Source organism: Stigmatopora nigra, chromosome 6, assembly GCF_051989575.1.
Source record: "Stigmatopora nigra isolate UIUO_SnigA chromosome 6, RoL_Snig_1.1, whole genome shotgun sequence".
Lineage (NCBI taxonomy): Eukaryota > Metazoa > Chordata > Actinopteri > Syngnathiformes > Syngnathidae > Stigmatopora > Stigmatopora nigra.
Genome location: NC_135513.1, coordinates 7,994,883 through 8,015,351, shown reverse-complemented (window position 1 = coordinate 8,015,351; position 20,469 = coordinate 7,994,883). Strand labels below are relative to the sequence as shown.

The 20,469-nt window shown below is 38.6% G+C and overlaps 1 protein-coding gene across 2 annotated transcripts in view; it reads left to right on the top strand.

Moving 5' to 3' along the window:
- Window positions 1–20,469, top strand: part of sdk1b (sidekick cell adhesion molecule 1b) — a 172,318-nt gene that overhangs the window by 99,966 nt on the left and 51,883 nt on the right. For both annotated transcript variants that reach the window (XM_077719167.1, XM_077719166.1), the window contains 10 exons: window positions 13–96; window positions 3,130–3,324; window positions 3,896–4,012; window positions 4,230–4,397; window positions 6,158–6,260; window positions 6,359–6,532; window positions 9,016–9,152; window positions 11,802–11,949; window positions 17,824–17,964; window positions 19,308–19,489. In XM_077719167.1, coding sequence (XP_077575293.1) covers window positions 13–96; window positions 3,130–3,324; window positions 3,896–4,012; window positions 4,230–4,397; window positions 6,158–6,260; window positions 6,359–6,532; window positions 9,016–9,152; window positions 11,802–11,949; window positions 17,824–17,964; window positions 19,308–19,489 — 1,449 coding nt within the window. The remainder of the gene's footprint in view (window positions 1–12; window positions 97–3,129; window positions 3,325–3,895; window positions 4,013–4,229; window positions 4,398–6,157; window positions 6,261–6,358; window positions 6,533–9,015; window positions 9,153–11,801; window positions 11,950–17,823; window positions 17,965–19,307; window positions 19,490–20,469) is intronic.

Sequence of the window (20,469 nt, the reverse complement as noted above, 5' to 3'; positions counted from 1 at the left end):
TTTTCTTTCCAGAGCCACCTTCTCTGACTGCTCAGCCTCATTTGACAATCTTTTCTCAGATCGACAAAAATGTGGATATTCCCTGCCTGGCCACAGGTGCGTTGCATATGGCGGTTATCTCCTTTTACAATTTCTAAGCATTTCCTAAAACATTGCAGTCTCAAAAGCCAAATGTCATTTTGAGAGTTTTTTTCTCCTTCTCCTTGAGTTTCTTCGTGATCTTGTTATATAGACAAGTGGTTACAAAATGAAGCGATCTTACAGACCCTTGAAATCCTTGAAAATGCTTCGATTTTTCTATTGTGTTCTCAAGTTTTGAAAATGCTTGAATTCTGGATAGAGTCCTTTAAATGCTTGAAAGTGTTAGGCATACAATATCCCTGAATCTGAATATCTAAACTAAAAATAACAGTGTTGATATATTTTAACACTGTAAACATATCTCAGGGACCCACACATTACAAAGGCGGCCCTGCGAGAAAGCCCCCCACGTCTATTCCCCCATTTCAGAATTGCGGTGGGGGGTTGTCTCTAATTTTTAAAGTCTAGCTCTGCCATGCATTTGAGTTCATACATAATTAATTTGGATTTTATAATCAATAAAACAGTAAACATATAGAGTAATATTCAAATGCATACATGTACATTTGCTGTGGTTCAGTACTAACTACTCAGCCTACATACCTGGCTCTTGTTCAACACCACTTGTTCGTACAAAAAAAAAACAGCCACTTATCTTGTTTTAAGGAGTTAGAAAAAGTGTATTAGCCCAGTAAAGAGCTCTAATAGTTCTGTGAAAATGGGGAAAATGTTGTAAACTACAGTTCCACACAAACATACATTGAGATATCATTTAGTTTAGCAATTGGTGCAGTGAAAGAATTTTTTCGAGTGTCCCAAACTTCAAGAAAGTGCCTTTTATCAAGGTTTCTTCAGCTGTGACTAGTATGTCGCTGTCCACTGAACAGCATGTCAACACTACTTCAGCACCTCTCTCATTGGGAGCTCTTTAAATCAGGGAGATTAGAATTGATACCTTTCAAACTAAACTTGATAGTCCGGGGTCTTAGAACATTTTGGCAGACATTTACTGACATGTCAAAAGGCACAATATTTTATTTTTGGCTACTCGGAATGTCATTTGCTGCTGTGCTTTTTCAGCTGGAAAAGAAGCCAACCCAAAGCATTTATACTTTTTTAAGACTTGAACAAATACAGGTAATTTTGTAATGTTTTATTTTTCATATTTTTCCAATTGCGCATTAGGTATTCCAAGGTGATGTTCTTTTTAATGTGAAGTCGGCCAATGAACTTGAACGACAATGACGCCACATTTACTCAAGGGCTTTTCACTGATTACCATTGTGACTCAACAAAGGAATTTTTAGTATAAAGGTTAACAGTTCTATCTGAAATGAATAAGGCCAACACTAAAAGTAACTTTGATTCAACACCACACTTTTTCTTATTACCACAAACACATTTGATCCTTCTGTTGTTGTAAATATACCTATCAAAAGAGGCTTATTTATTTTTATTTTTTTACCAAATTTTGAGTTTTATGCTAAACTATATTTTTGGGTATGCTGATTGGCTAGCAACCAATTCAAGGTGTACCCTGCATACTGCCCGTTGTTGGCTGTGATAGGCTCCAGCACCCTCGCAGCCTTATGGCTCGGAAAATGAATCATTGAATGAAACAATAAATGTTTTAGTACTTTGTTTGACAGATATTTAATCCATGATCATTGATTTCTAAGGCGTTTTTACTTTGTCACATTCCTCCAGTCTTTGTTTCTTTAATGATGACACCCTTTGAAACTTTAAACCCTGTAGCTAGTTGGCTCAGAGCAAATCCCGTTCATACTATTGAGCAACTGTCATTTCTCATTATACTCATGATGATGTTAATTGTTAACATATACAATACACAAGCATATTTTGTTTTATTGTGTTGTGTAGTGGCATGTTTCGGGTCGAATACACAAATTCCAAACATTTTGACAGTCACTCTCATTGATTGTCATGCAATGTGTGTTGTGAACACCATAAGGTCATTTTGCAGAAAAAGTAGATTAACACAGTGACACCAAAGCCCATTGTTCATGACAGCTGCTAGAAAGTAGATTATGTGAAGATGATTAAATATGTAGGAGCAGACACGACTTTAACCAAAAAATAATAATATAATTCTTGTTTCGCTCGCATCTGGTGAGCAAGTTTGACGTTCTACGGCGATCCTGCAACGGTATATAATTAAATGGGCTGGGTGCCTTGGGGTGATAGCAGAGTGATGGACGTTCGTAGGGAAAGTGACAGGCATAGAGGGGATAAAGAATACTTTATGCCTGTTTGTGGGAAGTTTGACACCATAGGATCGAGGCAAATATGTGCGTTATACTTACCATGGAATATCCACTCACGACACCCACACGTAGATAGTGCAAATTAGTATGGAGAGCTATGGGTAATTACATTAGCCTCATGCCCATCACATTTGACACATGTCAGGTAGGCTGGCGCTCATATTGTAGATAGTTGCTGCTATAATTTATTCAGTGTTTGTCAGCTGCCCCCGCCACCCAGACAGGCTGCAATCAATATATTATTAGCAGTCATTATGTCTACATGTATATTAATAGAAGAAGAGAGCAGGGAGCCAGATTGTTGAGGGTTTGCAGAGCTGTTAGGTCAAATGTTGTTTTTAATTGTATTCGAAATAAACAAATCAGTCATGCAGTGGTTGTGTATGTGCCTGGAAACATTCGGGATTTGCCTTGGTAAAAATACATATTGAGGTCAAAGTACCCCCCCAAAAAATTGTCATACCTTCAGTTTGAGAAAAGTAGGGCATTTACTGTTTCATCTGAATGTTGATGGAACTTTTAAGACCCTATGAAACAGAAGTAACTGTACCATGTAATATAACATGTTTTATTTACTAAACAGTACATTATTCCAGTAATGTACCGGGCAAATTTGATTTTTGCATTTTTGTTTTAAATGAAATAAAAAATGTATCGCCCATCTGCAAATTCCAATAGCCATAGGTAATTCCTCGAGTATTAATGCTTCCTTCCCCAGCTCTGAACTAATCTGATGTTCCTGTTTGATTTCACTTGTGGATAGGTGTGCCCCCACCTAGAATTGAGTGGTACAAGGATGCTCTGCCCCTGTCCATGATAGCCAACCCTCGTTACAAGATCAACAGTGCAACAGGCCTGACGGTGCGCCGAGTGCAGCCAGGGGACAGCGGGATTTTTCAGTGTTTTGCTCGCAATGTCGCTGGAGAGACGCAAGCCCACGCACAGCTCTTTGTCTCCAGTAAGTTTATTTTGTACAATCATGTCTCTCTCTCCATTAAGCCTTTGTTTGTATGTCTCATTATTTCTATGCCTAATTGATTCTATCTTTAACCTGCACAAGTGACTAAAGAGGGAAGTTAGCCTTTTATATGCTCAATAACATGAATATGTATATGTTCTTTAATACTATCTACTAACCCTTTATTAAATAAATCACAATAACTCTTCATCATTAGTTAAAATTGTAGCGGAAGAAATTTAGAACAAAAAAAAATTCTTTGCACTTGTCATTCATCTGAACTGACTTATACAAATAGAATCTCTTACTGAGATTTCTGTTCATATTTGAACAAAATTCTGGTCTTGAATCCTGTGGAAAATGTATTTAAAAAGGGTGTGAAAAAAATTAATAAAAGCTTTAATTGCATCGAAATGTATTACCTGCTCTACAAAGTATTGGCAAAATGCTGTATTAAGCACTGCAAAAAAGGGATGCATGTTTTAGAATCATTCATTTTTTAGTTCTGCTATGGCACCACAACATTTTCAGCCATTTTTTTGCTCACAACATATCTGCTACTTTGTTTCAGATGTGCCCCCCACCTTCTCTGTGCACCCATCCGACACAACCGTAACTGAAGGGAACACAGCTGTATTTATATGCCAGACCGGTGGCGCCCCAAAGCCTGCCATCACCTGGAGGAAAGGTAACATGTCTTTCATAAGGATACATACAAAGTTAATGAAAAAAACCTCCAAAATTCTGTATCTTTATTTAGTATCACAAGAATTTCAGCCGTGTCGGTCAACACTAATTCTGTCCGGATCTAAAAGTCCTTACTGATATCTTCTTCATATAGCATGTCTTACAGTATGTTGTATTACTGTGAGTATAGTTTAAATGTCTTCCTATTTGTGTTTTAGGATTGCAGATTTTAGCAAGTGGTTCTGTGCAAGTTCCCAGGTTCACCCTGTTGCAGTCAGGCAGCTTGCAGATTCAGCCTGTCAACTTTCAGGATTCAGGAGAATACACCTGCATTGCTTCTAATTTAGAGAAGATTATCAATGCCACAGCCGTGCTAACTGTCTGGAGTAAGTATGATTTATGCCCAGCTCAGACTAAATGATCTAAGCCCGATTTTGGCCCGACAGACACGACCTGGAGAAATTAGAGTTCCGATCTGGTGTCTCCAAAATCTCACGACACAGAAAATCTGTCGTTTCAGAATTTCTGCTTGTCGTGCCATATAGTGTCACATGTTCTACATGTTCCTATGATCTATTTTTAAAGAGAAAAAAATAGTATAACTTAATTTTTCTTAAAATTGTAAGGATGAAAGTTTTGCAAATTTAAGTTTAAAACGGCTTTCCCTACTAACCTTTGCTGAAAATAATGTCTTTTAATGGAATGTGACCTGGAAAAAAAGAAGCATGGTGAAAATATACAAACTCCACACATAAAGACCAGAGGCAATATTCAAACCCCGAGTTCTAGACACACCCCGAGTTTTAGACAGAAGGACTAAAAACAAACAACCTCTAAAATTTTTTCTAAAAGTCGGTTATTGTTTAACTCCTCAAAAGAGCAAACTGACAAAAATCGAACATTTTGGCCATGATAAAAATAAATGCATGAAACGCAACCAGTGTTTCGTAGAATGCCAACAATCAACGAAACAACCTTGATTACAAAAGCCTATGATTTATGCTTTATATTGTAATAAACATATTGAAAAGATAGTTTCTTCAGTAGGCCTTGAAAAGTTGGTGGAAATACACATTTATGCATAGTATAAAATACATGACAAACTTGGAGGGGCATGACGTCCTTGGCAAGGGAGCAGCCACGTGAAATCCTTCAATATGTATTTGGTATTTGCCCAAAGGACGTGGAACTCTAATTAAGCCGTCGCTGTCCAGTGGAATTATTTCAGCATAGCAAACAGCCGTGCAATTGACGATCGATGTCACGGGGAGATGCGATAGCGAATAAATCATCTGATTGGCCAGGCAAGAGAACGACTGAGTGGCCGCTAAACGTATCGATTGGCTCATTTTTACATTTATTCTGCTAGCTTCACATTAAATACTGCAGGATTCGATTAGGCCTGCGGCTGTGGGATGCTCGCCGTCAATGCTTCTTTGCAGGGTGATTCATCTAAATCACTCGCATCCACAGTGAATGAGCCAGTGACGTTCTCACACCCCTTGTGCACCCGTGCATTTTTATTCCCTTTTCATGACTGGAATTGAATACAATATACTCAGCACTTTCGAGACAGCAACGAGCACAGGGGTGTCTGTTTCCTGCAGATAAAGCACGTCCTCTTACCGTTTTGCTTCACTAACTCATGCCTCTATTTGTGACGAATTGATTTTTCACTGGTCATATTTGGAATGCTCACCGCATCATGTTAACACATTTATTTGGAATCTTGGACATTTGTCACATTTGTGGATTTACTTGTTCCCTCTTCTCTTTATGTAATCTAAAATGCACAGGTTCTCAGATGTTTTCATGCCTAAAAAATATATTTTCACGCAAGAATGACGAAGAGGGAGAAGCGTTTTTGTGTGTTGTTTTGTTCCTGGACAAAGTTTTTCAAAAGTGATCTATACATTCTTAATGGGTAATTTTGTTAAGTCCTAGATCAACAGCATTAGAAATAATGTCATTTTGCATAGGCCAAGAACGACTCAGCAACTTTTGGACAGCACAGTAGTTTTTGTCCAAGAGTCCATAGTTTGCGACCTTCAGAGCTATATTTTGTTTTCTAGTGGTACTGTCATGCATGGCTGTAAGATATCAACTACTCCATTAGACTGTTATTTAATCATTATATTATTTCCAGGTCGGACTGTCATCTCTGTTCCCCCATCTGATCTGCGTGTAATTAAAGGCACCACAGCATTTTTGGCCTGCAACGCAACACATGACCCCAGAGTCAATATCAGGTACAAGCTTGTTAGTTTGAAAGTGAGAGCACATTCAGTTTAATGGCTGCACCCCATTCTCTATGAGGAAGTACTTTAAAATATATTTGCTGTTGCAGGTTTAGGTGGGACCGAGGCGGCGTACCCATACTTACCACCAGTGGTGGGCGTGTCGCCGTACGCCAGGGCTCCCTGACCATAGGCCAAACATGGTCAGGTGACATTGGGGATTATACTTGCACTGTGATCTCAAAGGCTGGCAACGATTCCCGCTCTGTGCGTCTGGAAGTCATGTAAGCCAACAATACTCATACCTAATAACAGAAAAGAAAGACTTTATTAGCAGAATACAGAAAACAGCAAGTTTTATTGCTTTGTCTAATGTGACAATTGTAAATAGCAGAATTGTGCCAGGCAGATTAAATAGTTTTTACTGAAAAAGGGCAAAAAGTTAGACTTCTAGCCAAAAAGAACCAATAAGCTCACCATCATGTCATTTCCCATGGTGAATCCTAAAATGGATCATAAGACTGCTACAAAGCTCCACTCTATCAAAAGTATTCAAAGCCCTCTAGGTTGACAAATTCTGATCAGGGATAGTTTTAGTCATTCCCCGATTACCCTACCTACTACCCAGTGTTTTAACTTCATTTTCCAAACCGCTTACCCTCATAACAACAACTGCAAACAAACAAAACAAGAAAGAAATATTGACCCAGCAGTACATTGAAAGCTTTGTGGATGAACATAGTGCGATAGTTGTAATAACGATACTGCAGTTGGAGTACCACCAACTGTGAAATAATTCATTCATTTTCAGAGCTGGGTCGAGGGTTTGTTCTCAGGTTGGTCCTCATTGTGTGGAGTTTGCATTTTGTCCCCGGGCTTGCGTGGCTTTCTTCTGGGTACTCTGGTTTTCTCTCTCATCGCTCAAAAAACATGCATGGCAGTCTGGTTGAACACTTTAAATTGCCCGTAGGTATGAGTGTGACCGTAAATAGTTTTCCGCCTCCTTTCCGGGTGCCCAAAGTCAGCTGGGATAATCAGAAATTAAATAAGAGCACTGACTTCGGCAGATTGACAAAAAAGAAGATGGCTTAGTTTCTTGCGTCTTAACACATTCAAAGAGTACATTCGCAGGTAACATGGTGAGCTAGTATTAGCACATCCATCCCGCTGTTCTGATATTCTGGGATCCGTACAGTATTTTTTTTTCATATTTTTTCAAACTTACAGAGAGCTTAATGTGTAAATGTGTCACAAAGTTCCTCCTCCTTGACGAGTTACTAATATTACATGTAGCTGCAAGCCTATTTTACCCACAACAACTCATTAGTGGCGCTTGATAGAACACTCGTAGATAGAGCCCATAAATATTAATAAGCAGTCGTATGTTCATCTCGTCTCATTTTCTGAACCACTTTATCCTCATTAGGATTGCGGGGGATGCTGGAGCCTATTCCAGGTGACTACGAGTCAAAGGTGGGGTACACCCTGAAGCGGTGACCAGCCAATCGCAGGGCACAAGGAGAAGGACAACCATACCTAGGGGCAATTTACACTGTCCAATCAACCTACATTGCATTTTTTGGAATGTGGGAGGAAACCGGAGTACCGGAGACCTCGGGAGAACATGCAAACTCCACACATGTGGACGTGATTTGGATTTTAACCCAGGACCCCAGAGCTGTGAGGCCGACTCGCTAACCACTCGAGCCAGCTATATTATGAAAATTGCAGGAGAGCAAGAAATCCAGGCCTGCATTCTTTGTGAAGATAGTGAGGTTATGTGTCAAGCTGAGTGGCTCCATGTTTATGGCTATAAAAAAAACACGAACGGTAAATTAGGACTTTGGCGCGTGTGTGAGAGTGACATTCTCGTTAGCTCGCTATCATTGGGTCATGGAGGTTAACAGACGCCGCCTGCTGAGGAGACAGACTAATTACCAGCAGGTTATTGGGTTAACTCTCATAAGGCCCATCCATGTGTTCGTCACTTTTGAGGAGCGTGTGGGTGTTTGCATGCGTGTATGCGTAGCCTCGGCAAAGGTATATCCTCCAACATTCTCTATGCTCATCCATTAATTAATCCTGTCGTGTCAGCTCTGAGGAGAAAACATCAATCTCATTTCCTCTCGTCCTTCTTTGTTGTATCCTCCCGGCACGTTGCCACCTTTAACATCTCCTTCATCTGTCTGCCATCATCATCCTCACAATCATTTCAGTGTTAAAATATGGAACGACTTATAAGCGGCAACAAAAAGAGACAAGTTAATGTCCCAAGGCTGGGGTTGATGTTCAGAGAGCAACACAAGGGGATCGTTGGAAACCACAATCATTTAGCCATCTGTTTTTGCAGCACTTTAACTCATTGGCTCTGATACCTTAAGATGATTTTCAGGCGATAAGTGGGGTTTACAATCATCAATTGCCTACGGTTCCATTCCAGCTACAATGCCAGGATCTCAGGTTGGACCAACCTCTGTGTTGAATACATTTAACAATTATGATTTTTCCATGGAGATAAAGCAGGGAAAGTCAAAGGTCAATCATTTTCTTTTAGAGAATTATGACAGTCATGCTTTAGCTGTCATTGATATGGTGGGGGAATTAAATTATCATTTTTACCACACAGCAAAGTATCCTTTTGTCTTTTGCTTTTGTCTATCCTAGAATCTTAACACATTTTTTAGGGTAATACCTTTGCAACATATCCCGGATAAAACTTTGTCTAAATGTAACAGCTTTTCTTTTGTTACCTTGTTCTATTACACAGTGAGCTGCCACACTCCCCTCGCTCGTTGGTGGCACTTCTCAATGACTCAGATTCACGCTCAGTCCTGCTTTCCTGGCTACGTCCATTTGATGGCAACTCCCCCCTTCTCTACTATCTGTTGGAGCTCTCGGAGAACAGTACGTATACATTTGGGTTTAAGAGGCTAAGTCAAAATCCCAGAGCAGTAAACAGCTGTTTACCTACTGTCTAGCAGGAACTGACATGCATTCATTTATAAGGCCGTCATATGGGGAATATTACTGTTGCTTTTGTATGTCCATGCTGCCTATACATGTTCAGCTCTCTCTCTCTCTCTCTCTCTCTCTCTCTCTCTCTCTCTCTCTCTCTCTCTCTCTCTCTCTCTCTCTCTCTTTCTCTCTCTCTTTCTTGCTCTCTTTGGCACTGTTTCTCTCCCTGTCTTGCATTCTCTTGTCTGTCTGTCAGCACAGATGTTTGTAACAGAGGGGTGCAACACTTTCAGATGGCACATGGTGCAAAATCAGGATTGAGGAAAATAGTGACCAGATGCCTGCAATGATTTCATTTCTCCTTCCGTTATGTCCACAATGAAACACTTGGCAAAAAACTTCTGTGAAAGTTAATTTTATAAACTCAGCACTTAAATATGTCTATGGGGCTAGATATGATATTTCCAAATTGCAATATTCTTTTTTTCAAATAGATACATCCCTCCTGACCGTTGCACACATAGCAACATGGGTTTTCTTGGATGGTATTTGGTCTTACAATTTAGATGTTACTGATTTTTGGGTGAGATTGGTCGTATTATTTCTATGTTTTTGTCATTCAATTCTGTTCTAGGTTTTCTGGAAAAAGGTATTAACAAGCCTTGAATTTCAATTGTTGAAACTGCAACAACTCTGTAACCATGAACTCTGATAGCATTTATTCTCTTCTCCCTTCCCTCTTTTTTCCCATGTGTGTAATTTGGCAGTTAGTGTTAGGCTGTTATTGGCAGTTAGCAAACCACTCCATTAGTGCAATTCCACCTATAACCAAGAATAATAACCAAGAAATCAATGATGACCTGACCAAATTTAATGAAGTTTGCTGCAACCATCTGTGTACGCCTTGAGGGACCATATATTTCTTTTTTTTCCCTCAAGACAGAACATTGGCAAGATTGTATTGTGGAAAACTCCCAAGTCAGTTATTTTTTTTCCCAATTTATATTTTTCTCAGTATTCAGGTCAGAGGTCTCCAAACCGCTCCTCAAGGGCCGCTGTGGGTGCAGGTTTTTGTTCCAACTGATCCAGCACAAACAGTTTAACCAATGAGGTTTCTGCTAGAAATAAAAAGAAGCACCTGAGTGGAATCCAATGATTGCAATTCTAAGATACCAGATTGGTTGGAACAAAAACCCGCACCAACTGCGGTCCTTTTTGGAATAATTTGGGAACCACTGATTTAGGTTCTAATCTTATTCATATTATATGAATAAAGCTATAGAAATATTAGTCATTACCTAAAACTCAATTGGATAACTCTAAATCCATAGGCTACTATTAGTCCAATATTAATATAATTAATCAGCCCAGAGGCAAAATATCATAAAAGTCTTACTCCGACCCCCCGGATAATTCCATACACATACCTGTACTATAAAAACGGAATTTTCATTTATATCAATCTATGAACAATGTTGGAGTAGAAACTTTTTCCATTCATGCAATTTTTCAGTCCTGAGACAAAAAAGTAATACAGCTCGAGGATACCTAAAACTTTCCCCTGAAAATTTTATACTGATCTGTCCATGAATAACAATAGCATTTTTGTTAGTATTTTCATAAAGAACAAAGACAACAACAAGAAAAACTAAATGGTAAGAATTTCCAAACATAAGAACTATTGAGTTACAAAGTGAGACTTCCCTCCAGGCATTCTGAAGGGCACTATAAGGTGCTGGAAAAAAAATTTCTATCTATGAGAAGATTGTGTAGGTTTATACAATATGCCTTCACTTCTTAGAAGAACGCAAGGGACTCATTTTTAAAAGCTTTTATTTGAATGCTTCCATTTATCGTGAAAAATATCTTAAGAAGGAAAAACGTGTGAATGGGCTGAATACAGAGAGCCTACTGATGTTGAGAGATGGATATATTTGCTCTGTATATGTGCAATCACACGTAGTAATGACATATTAGATGCTTGGGGTTTCTGCTAATAATATTCATATTATACTTCACTCAATAGCTTTGTTGCCATGGTGCCTGACAAGGCTTCATTTTTATACACTCCACATTATGCCTGTCATTCAAATAAAGTCACCAATGGCCAGTGATATGAGAATAGCATATCTGTCTCCTGCTTCTTAATGTAAAAGCAGACAATGGCAATGATAGCTTGATGAAAATACTCCATACGTATGTACTTCTTTATCTAATTTTACATCCTTTCGTGTGCTACTTGTAAGAGTTCAAATGATGAGGAATATATGCCATCATATATGACAATTCTCTGCACACTTGCTCGCTCAAATGTAGATCCACACTGCTAAACCTAAAAGGTTTGTAGAGCACCATTGCTTGTAAGTGGTGGGTCAGGCAAGTCAAATGTACAAATCCAGTATTTCGCCAAATCAAGGGTTAACAGAATTTCATTGAATCAACATAGCAACCTATTTGCTTGTGCAGCTCGCTACAGATGTAGCTTGCAAGGTGAAGGGTGTCTTCTCTATCTATCTGCATGCTTTTAGGGATGCCAAAACAGCAAAACTGACATTCTCAATTTTTAAATTCCTTTACTTTTTCCCTTCGTATTTTCAGACTCTCCATGGAAAGTCTACCTGTCCGAGGTGGATCCCACTGTGACCAACATATCAGTGGGTGGTCTAACACCTGCCCGGACCTATCAGTTCCGACTTTGTGCTGTCAATCATGTGGGCAGGGGTCAGTACAGTGCAGAGACGCAGCGGTAAGAGCACCCCATTTGATCACTCAGTGGCCTGGGTTTTTTTCAAGGCACTTTACTGTTTTTTTGGAGGGGGCGGGGGTTTGAACATGTGAAAACAATTTGCTACCCGAAATACACAGTACTTCTTTTGACACATATGTCAATAGTGAAAAGGCAGGATAATAATCATAATCATTCCCATAGAGAGGACATGCTCTTGTGTTTGGGCGTGCGCCTCGCCACGCGGAATTGAAATTCTCATTACATTCTAATGTGAAAGTTTGTTGCTTTTTTATTCTCAGAGATGTGTATTATTTCCCTGCCAGGAAATGTTATAATTTGTGTGTGTGTGGGGTATCTTTTGGCAAATGTGGGACCCTCGATTTGGCCTTAAAAAAACACCCATTGTTGTGCAGGTGTGTGTTTTTGGCACCGAACACTGACTGGACAATTGTGCTTTTGATGTCTGATGTGAGATATTTGTGAATGTGCTACATACACTCGCGCACACACACGTATATTACCACAGATGTGGCCATTGACAAATGCCAGATGTCGCTTCTCCAAATATAACCCCAGCAAGGGATTTGCTGCCAATTGTAATTATAGGGAAAATATGTTATGAGTGCATTAATTTAATGCCCTAAACTAATCTTAAATCTACCATGAATATTTTTGTGATGAGGGAGGAAACCTTAGTACCCGCAGAAAACCCATGCAAGCGTGGGGGGGACATGCAAAAACTCCTCACAGGAAGCTCCTGAACCTGGGATTGAAACCTCACTAAGCACTCGGGCTCTTTGCCCATATAGGTATTTATTGTGACCCATATAACAACTTGGATTCGAACCCAGGACCCCAGAACTGTGAGACAGACGAGCTAACCACTCCTCCCCAAGGCCTCCCAAGTATAACAAAATATTTTTTACTTTGGATGTGCCAAAAAATATTCTGAGACCTAAAAGTTGATGCCATTATAATGGACAACATTGATTTTATTAGCTTAAAATGAGTTATGATTACCCCAGTAGTCTAAATTTGCTAGTAGTAGATTGATTAAGCTGCATCACTTTTAATTTCTGTCCGCTTTGCAATAACTTGAACAGACGTAGCCTTTGTTTGTTGATTGCCAATCTTCAGCAATTCCTTCCTACCCATCACCGTGTGTATCCTTTCCATCAGGCACTGGGCCACCTACTCCCGAGCATAAAATAGGTTGTTAGAAGCAGTGCAAAACAGAGTGCATTGATCCTCCCAAATGAGAGACTGGCATGTGGACAAGTCATCAGTGGTCAGCGTGTCAGAGCAGATGGACAAAGCTCTTCATCAGCCTTCGTTTCGAAAGTGGCCACACACAAGATGTTTTTAATTTCGTGTAGTTCAGATGGCACATGGCAACACATGCGTACGAGTGTCTAAAAAATGGATTCGGCAGCATATCTAAAGTAGAGACACGACCAAAAGTTTTGTGGCCAGAATGGAAAGGTGGCATAGGACATTGATGGCAAATTGCCCAATTGAAAGGAGACATACATATTCTATTATTATATTAACTATATTTGCATAGCAGCTGCATTGAAGGGAAAAACTTGCTTAAAAGTAATGCACACAAATGTAGGAATGGCACTGTTTACTACTTTGTTTAAAACCTTAAAAATAACATATTAATGATAAAAGAAATTGGCATTATTACAAATCTACAAATTAACATATCTACTATAGCATAAATAGCACAATTTATTGTTTGAACAGTGCCATTGCAATATGCATGTGTTAATATTCCCACCACAGCATGGGTGGTTGTTATTTTTATTTATTTTTATTTTTTGGACGACATGCCAGCTTTTGTTTTACTTGACAATATCCTCGGTTTTAATACAGCAATTTTAAATTCCCTCAGGCTAGATCAAACTGTATTCTTTAAATACAATGTGGTTATGGTGAGTCAACCAGTCTTCTCAGACAGAGCTACTCCTATCATCTGGTGAAAAATCCTCACTTTTTAATATCGCATTATATCGCAAAACGCCCAATAAGTTCAAATGTCTTCAATATCTTTTAGCCCTGAGAGTTAGTGATGAAAAGAAATTAATATAATTCGTAATTTATTGACCAGGCTATACTAAGTATAGGCTGTTTTTTTCTATGTCTGGAATTTTCGTTCGAAATTTGGTTTGGATCATTTGTTAACTGCAAAGGACAAGTGAAAGCTATTGTAAAAATATGTGCTATTTTCCATTAATCCATTCTTGTTACAATTTTCAAAATCCAAGCTACACATGCATTCAGGCAATGCTGTTTGAAAGGATGTTATTGTGAGGAAAGTATCAGCTTATACATGCTATACAAAGGTTACCACCCCAGCAATGGTAATCACCCATCTTAAACCACCACTGTGACTTGCAGGTTCTAGGTCAGCCCACCCCTTCACGCTCATTTAGCATGCAAAGACTCTTGAACGTGACATGTTTCTCTAAGACAAACCTATTTAAACCATCAGATTGATAATATGGCACAAAAGCACAGTGCCAACTTCTTTGGGCAATTATTGATGTAGACATTCATATTGCAGACGCTTGATGTAGAGGTTCAATCGCCAGACTTTGGTGCTAGACTTAAGTTTCATTTTTATTGTTGTTGGGTGTACACATGTTGTGACGGTGCGCATGCCATCAACTGCAAGATGTCTGACAGTTCATAAGAAGTATTAATTGGTTCAGTCACACGTTTTAGTTCACTTGATTTATTTCGAAACATTCGATTAACCTTGGAGATTACCATCATCATGCTCATGAATCCATGCTCCTCATTTACACATCTGGTCTTTCATATTTAAAACATAATTAGAGTTTGAAACAATTGTGTATGACTGGTTTCCACATCTGCCTGAAAGTTAAGAGGTGGTGGGTTTGGATCTGTGTGGACTGCATAGAAATGAGCATACTGTACTTATCACACAACTGACATTTCTGCATTCTACATTTCTGCTTAGAACTTGTTTTTTTCATTATTGGTAGTATTATGTCATATTCAGATTTTCAAATGCCCCAAAACTATTGCACAAAGGGCCGCACTGTGGGTGCAAAATATTATTCTAACCGAGCGAGAGGACACTGTTCCACCAATCAGTTGGCTTACAAATCTAATCAGTTTACTGCAGTCAGGTGCTGTTTATTTGAGCAGTAACCTCATTTGTTAAACTGTCTCTGCGGGATGGATTGGTACAAAAACTAGGACCCACGGTTGCCCTGATAACTGCTTTGGAGACAACCTGTTCTAAGATAATGCCTTTGGATTCAATTTATCAATAAGAGATCATCCAAATTACAAGAAAGTAAAATTTAAAATAGTTTACTGTATGACAAATGTATGTAGAACAGCAATTTCACTTTCAGAAATGTCTGAAAAATTGTATTTCTATATCATGGCTTTTTTCAGTACAGTGTACTATTAAGATAAATTTAGCATATCTTTGTCCAGGTCAAATCACTAGCACAGCCTGAAGAATCTAGATTCCATTGTAGATAGTCCACTAAGCACTGACATCTGCTGACTTCTCACTGTCTTCTCCACCATTCAATTTCCTCAACAGTGCAATAACCTTCCATGTTTTTGCAGCCATTTTGCCAATTGTTCACCTTTTGTCCATCATATCCTCTGCCCTCAATTATTTCAGCTTCAGTTGCCCTCCTCTTCCTTCCTGTTAACCTCCCTCAGCCTTCAATCCTGACCCGACTTGACTTTGTTGGTGATTACGGATACCAAACCCATTGAGCCACAGAGTGGAAAAAAGAGCATGAGCTGGACTAGTCTGTGGCTTTACTGTAAGCTGCTCAGTTTGCATAATCAGTGGTGTATTACACAAACATCACATTTGTCGCTTAGTTTAGGAACAACATCCGATTGGCCTTTTCCTTGGCACAGATTACGATTTGCCACATTTCCCTCTTGAGTTAAGATGTTCTTGGCTTCTGAGCCATGAGCAACTAGCTCTAACTGCACTAGCCAAAGTTCGCAAAAGGAAGTAAAGCACTAGGCTCATTCACAACCAGTATATTTTGAGTAACTCGAGAACTGCACAGGGTGATGACTGCACTTTTGGCTTCTAGGCCGTTTTCTAACAGATTTTTCTTTACTAGTAACAAATTTAGATAGACCAGTCGAGTCTAGACGAGTAAAGTCCACTAGTCTGTTTAAGCCCTGTGAGCACTGTAGTTTGATGGACTAAATGTGAGAAACGTGAAATGCAAAGTAGCGAGGAATGACTGTATTTTTGAAACCACGTGCATTGATGTTAAAGATGAGCCTGTCAAATTTCTATTGTTTGTTTGGATTAGGTAACAGCCTATTTTATGAGTAAAAGCTCTACCACTGGTGGAGCCATCTGGACTCGAGCTATACATAATATAATCTTTGCCTATTCCTCATCTTTTTGGACTGAAATTGATGATACACATTACCACGCTATACAAGTATACACACATTCACAAGCTCTTGTACCCTACAGCAAAAACATGTTGTGATTTCTCATAATTCCCGCCCAAACCATTTAAAAGTAAATATTTCATACTGAGTGGGTTCAACACGGGGACTTAACTTCACATAAACTCGAGGCATAAAGACCCAGCCGATGAAGAGGCGCTTTCCCAGACAAACATACATAACACGGTATGCCTTTAAAAAACAGAACTCAAGCTCATAATTTTCTTTGAAAGCTGTTTGTCACACTTTTTCTGTCCTCTGCTATTAAGGAAAAGAAGATGGATTTCTAGTAGAGATGTGCATTTTATCTCTGAATGTGTCCGTGTAATTCCCCACACGGCAGGAATTAGCAGAAGTTTCTATCTGTGTCATCCTCTACTATTTAATGCCCACATGCTTTCCTTGGAAAGAAAATGATGGTTTGTTGCATAGACAAAATTGGGGCACAGTATATTGAAAAGCTGAAAAAAGAAGCTGGGGACAGGTGATTTTCTTTGTTTTTTAAATGTAATTTGCTCAACTTGCCTCTTTAATATATTATCTATTAAAATGTATCACTTGAAACTGAACCAGGGTGATAAAACCATAACAATAATTATTGTCAAATCATTTTTTTCAATAATAATATCAGTCTTTCGATAAAAATCAATAAATACCAATTGCAATGACACAGGACACAGCAAGACTGTGACAGCACAATGAGGAATGGGAAAAATGAGTGCACAAATGCAAAATGAGAGCTGCTTAAGTTGTTAACAGATTTATTCTAATGAAATACAGAAATCCCACACATCTTCATGAGCAAACATTGTCTTTTGTAAACTGCTAACTTTTGCAGGCAGGATACATCTAATAGTGGAGCCCAGGCACATACAGATAAACAAACATTGACACCTGATACCCCTATGGAGGGTTCTGAGTCTTTAATTACCCAACTGTAACATGGGAGTTGTTGAACTGCGAAATAAATATATGTATAGTAAAAACGATGCCTTGATTTTTTTTAGCAATCCAATAGTTTTTGGAGATAAAAGCTTTCTTTTCGCTGATTTAAAAAAATACACACACACATGGAAGTGTAAAGTTAAGATGCAACCACTGTGTAAGTATGGTGGAAATGAACTCATTTCTACTCAATTGACAGTAAGCAATTACTCAAAAAAATGTTGGCCAATTCAAAAAAGGTTTTAAGATGTATAGTTCATAGAGAGTTTAGAAGTTTTTAGAAAAGCAGCCACACTAGTCTTAAAACAGCGTTTAATTGCAATCCCCTTCCAATCTCTGGGCAAAGGTAATTTGAGATATTCATGTTTTGCATTACAAGCAAGATCACTATGGATGTTACTATAAATAAATTAATCACTCTAGTTAAAAACATTACATTGTTCTTTTTCTGATTTTGTAATTCCTCAGGTTGATGCTGAGAGAGGAGGCTCCTAGCGCACCCCCCAAAAACATTGTGGCCAGTGGACGCACAAACCAGTCCATAATGGTCCAGTGGCAGCCTCCTCCAGAATCGCAGCTCAATGGCATCCTCAGAGGATACATGCTCAGGTATGCATACCATTGTCATTGTTGGTTTTCTCTAGGTCATCTGGGGTTCTTCCAGATTCCATAAAATGCATGTGTGGTTCATTAGTTGTTCTAAATTATGCATAGGCGTCAGTTTGGTTTCAAGGTTTGTCCCTGTGTACTTGGTAAAAAAACAACATTTTTTTAAAGTCGACTTCCCCACTACACTAATGATGACAAACTCTAGAAAAAGATAAATGGATGGACAGTACAATTGGACAAAGGCTTTGAATAGCCATTGTACTCTGTATAGCATGTTATTGTCCTTGCTGAAATAACGTGCACTGGTTTTAAAGACTATGGAAGGAACGAGGAAAAGTGTACTCTGCATTGTACCTAACAAACAGTAGCCAGGCCATGTAAAAGATAATTAGTGCCCACTATTTGAATCCCATAAAAACGGCTTGGCTAATTGCCTTCCACAATACAGTGTTCTGTAGCCTTTTAGTATTCATTTTTAAAAACAAATCACATTTTTTTGGAAGGCAAAAAAATTGTATCACAACCTCAGTGTCGCACATTAGTTGCTTTAAATTTTTTTCTCCAGATTCCACAAATGTATTATTCATGCTCACATGCTTGCACCACACTCTTGTTTGGCTAGAAAAAATAGTCTTACCATGGAAAATGTTATATATTATTGCTGTCTTATTTTCTTGTGTAAGGGCATGTGACTCCACAACAATAGTACAGAAACATCTGTTCAAAATCTGCATAATGAACCTTCCATTCTGGTCAACTGTATATTTATCCATTAAACCCAATGTGCTGTTTATGCAATACGTAATGAAACACAAAGGTGTACTCTAACTATGATTTGGTTATTGCACGTGAATGCACTATAGACCCTATTAAACACAACATACCAAAGTTATTATACATATTTCATACAAAATGTGTATAGTTGCATAACATGTAATGGGTATAAGGGGTAGTATTAAAGATTGTGGAACAAATTATGTAAATCTTTTACTGATGAAGAATCCAAGTTAGGATACCACTCTTTGGAACCAATTATTTTCGTAAGTACCACTTTATTTATATTGTCTGTTTTTATCAGGGCAAAGTATGATATGTTTGGCCACATAGGTTAATGTTCTCACAAACCAGTTCCACCTTTTAAAATGTCAGCTGCAGTCATTGTCGACAGAGAGCCAGGTGCGCTCATCAAAAGAAGCAGATATCCCTTGCGAGCTATGCATTCCTGACCCCAGAACTAAAGATTAAATTTTATTCTTCCATAAAAGAAGAAAGTGAAGTCATCATATTACAAAGTGGCTTACTATCATTTTTGTCTGTATGCGTCTACGCTTGTCGACAAAAAGGTACCGTTTAGCGGGACTTCCGGGTGACTACCAGGAGAAGAACATCAGCAGTCCGGAGACCAACTACTGTTTGCTGAAAGAGCTGATCATCTGGACCCAGTACCAGATCCAAGTGGCTGCTTACACCGGCGCTGGCCTGGGCGACTACAGCAGTCCTGTTGCTGAATATACACTTCAAGGGGGTAAGAATATAAACCTTCTTAATCCAAAATATGGCGTGCTTTTAAAATTATTTTTCAATTTTCACTTATTACATCCCATGAAATGTTTTTTCTTTCAATTGGTTTTGTTTTTTTAGGAACTTTTACCATTAACGTAAACTACTCAAAACACAGAACAATGCTTTTTACCTTGGAGGATGACCCATAGTACTTAATATGATCAAACACAAAACATGATGACGCTATGCTGCAGAGTTCATGATCTAACTTATACATTTTATGGGGCTGAAAGGTGTTCCCCTTTCATTCTTAGTGTTGTCATTATTTGCAGAAATGGCAAAGTGTGAGATACTGTGTGATGTGCAGTTACATCTAGACAAAAGTCCTGTCTTTGCCAAAACTACTTCTGATTTGAATGAATCCATAAAATTTGTTAGCCATGAATATGAAGTGCTCAATATCCAGATGGTATGCAGGATAGAGAAATTGCAGAACCTAGTGATTGTTATTAATTTTACAAGAGGGCAAGCAGGAGTCCAACACATTAATTTTTATAATCATTTCTGTATCACAGCAAAGATGTCTGAAAATTTGGAGTCCTTATTGGAGCTTGTATGTTCTACCTGTGATTGTGTGGGTTTTAATCCGTGTGCAACAGCTTTTGCAAAAGATTTATGGTCGGTTCATTGCAGATTCTTTGTTGTTGTATTTAGATGTGATTATGAGCATGACTATTTCTGCTTTAAAAGTCAGCTGGGATAGCTTCCCCATGACCTTAACAAGGAAAACAACTAAATATGATGAACAGATGAATACAGAATACAAGTTTCACCATGATTGAAAGACTGGACATAATTTAATTTGTCTCTATGGGAGTTCAAGTGCCCTTTGTGGGTGGTGCTTGCCTCCTTAACCCAGCCTGGTTGTTTTAATTTCTATTCAGTTTCTCTCTTAGGATGAATCCTGGTCAAGGTTGTAAAAAAAATAGAGGCAATTAGAGA